The following is a 2,372-nucleotide window of genomic DNA, read 5'->3' on the forward strand; positions in this document are numbered from 1 at the left end:
ATGACATCCAATGCTAGAAATGCTTCTTACACCATTGAAGAAGATAAAATTCTATGTCATATGTACCTTGACATAACACAGAATCTTATTATCGGTATCATTCAATCCAAAGATCAGTTCTGGGCTCGTGTTGAAGAAGCTTACAATAGTAGCAAACCAAACACCCTACAAGTACGTAACAAAATATCACTGCAGTGCCGCGTGAAAACTATACTCCGTCAAGTTGGAAGATTAAGAGGATGCATTAACCAAATCGAAATTCTCAAACCAAGTGGTGCATCTGACGAGGACATTGTGAGTATTATTTATATATATCTATAGTTTGCTATAAAGACTCTAATATGATTTGGTTTTTTCGCAGTTACACAGAGCAAAAGATATGTTCATGCAAGATCCTAATTACAACAAAGAATTCAAGTTTGATCATGTATGGCCAATTTTGAAAGGTCTTGAAAAATTTTATAGTAACATCCATCCATCGAGCTTCGCACCTCAAACCAATGTCACAAACTTGGATTCATCACAGTCAGAAACTCAGACACCAAAATCAGGTTCTCAAGGAATAAATTCTTTTACTATTAATTTAAGTAGTGATGAAAATGTAGGTGACACTTCATCCGGCCGACCTCTTGGAGTTAAAAAGGCAAAATTGAAGAAAAAAAAGGATGACAACATTGCGGAATTGTTATCGACGATTAAACAAGGGCATCACGAAATTATTGATGTCCTACAAAAGGGATCTACTGAACTCCAACAAACTTATGATATTAAAATGCTTGAGCAGCACAATATCACATTAAAATTAGAAAATCAGAAAAATAAAATCGAAGCTCGAAAACAACAATTGGCGTTGGCTGAACTTCAAGAGGAAAATAGAGTTATGTTCATGGATTTGAGCACAATTGGCGATCCAAAAATGCGTGAAATTGTGCGAATTGAACGGGCAAAAATTAACGAAAAAAAAAACAAGCATCTGAACAACAAGGTCGTGACATGTATGGCCAATATTTGGGTAATATTGGAGGATCTGGATCTAATTTACCACCGTATTGATTATTTGTTTCAATGATTCGTTCTAATTGTATTTTGAATTATGTGTTCTAATTTGCATGTGTGTTTCCATCATGTATTTCAATTACGTATTTCTAGATTGATTATGTATTTCAGTTTGTATTTGTATTTCAATTTTCAACTAGTAGATTCCTTTATGTATTTGAATTTGATATTTGTAGTCCAATTTATACTTGTAGTTTAATTATTTGAACTTGTATTACAAAATAAATTAATTATAAAATAATTATTTAATAATTATTTAAATGTTAAAAATTAAATTAAATATAATTAAAAATACTTTTTTTATTATATTAAATTATATATTATTTTTTTCTCTAATATTTAGTTATTAAAATAATACCAAAAATATTTAATTAATATTGAACAAGGTGGGGGCCCCAAAATGATGCAGAATTTGGCGCCCCCGTCCTGGGTTGAAGATTGCCTTAGGTAATATTTGGAATTGCTTATACGAAGCATTTTTTAGCTTTTATTTCACACAAATTTCAAATTATATGAAAGAAAAACTCAAAAATATTTCCTAAAACCATTCCAAACGTGCTTTAGTACTGACTTTAATTTACATCTCTCCAACTCAACCAAATCTATTCCAAACGGGCCGGCGGTCATTATTCCGAACATATTATAACTTTATAAGGTGATATTGAATTTGAAAATCTCAATTCAACGGAATTGAAATCTGCACCTCACTATTGCCTAATTAAATAGTTAGTTATATATAATAACTTTATTTTAATGGCCTAATTAAATAACTAGTTATATATAAAAATAAAATAAAGCTGAGTGTCAACAAAGCAGCTATCTTTACTGGTCAATAGATCTAAAATAATATTATAATATCTCAATTCCTGGGAACTTAGCTCATATGTTTGGAAAGTTCAAACTTTGCAGACCACCACCGGCCCGCAAACTAATATATATCTGTGTTTGCCCTTAAAAGGTAGTTCAAGTTGATGAAGTAGGTGAACTCTTGACCATAGGTCAGGAGTTCGATTTCTCCTACCAACACCTTCTTAGACTAGTCTGTCACACAAGGCTTACCTAGTGTGGTTTACCTGACTAGCGTAGTTTGCAGACTATTGCGTAGCACACCAAAAAGTAGCGGCCGCGGGTTCCCACGTCACAAATATATATATATATATATATGTGTGTGTGTATTTTGGTGTACGTATTACTTATAGAATATTTTTTATAATCAATTTGATTCATATTAAAATAAAAATAAAAATATCATAATTATAAAAATTATATAATCAATTTGATTTATATTAAAATAAAAATAATATCATAATTATAAA

The 2,372-nt window shown here is 30.8% G+C and overlaps 1 protein-coding gene across 1 annotated transcript; it reads left to right on the top strand.

The window, feature by feature from the left end:
• On the top strand, window positions 1-1,069 carry LOC140888589 (uncharacterized). The gene is made up of 2 exons (XM_073296282.1): window positions 1-294; window positions 362-1,069. Exons 1-2 carry the CDS (start codon window positions 1-3, stop codon window positions 1,067-1,069), a joined length of 1,002 nt encoding a protein of 333 aa, XP_073152383.1.
• Window positions 1,070-2,372: the final 1,303 nt, after the last annotated feature.

Source organism: Henckelia pumila, chromosome 3 (assembly GCF_033568475.1).
Source record: "Henckelia pumila isolate YLH828 chromosome 3, ASM3356847v2, whole genome shotgun sequence".
NCBI lineage: Eukaryota > Viridiplantae > Streptophyta > Magnoliopsida > Lamiales > Gesneriaceae > Henckelia > Henckelia pumila.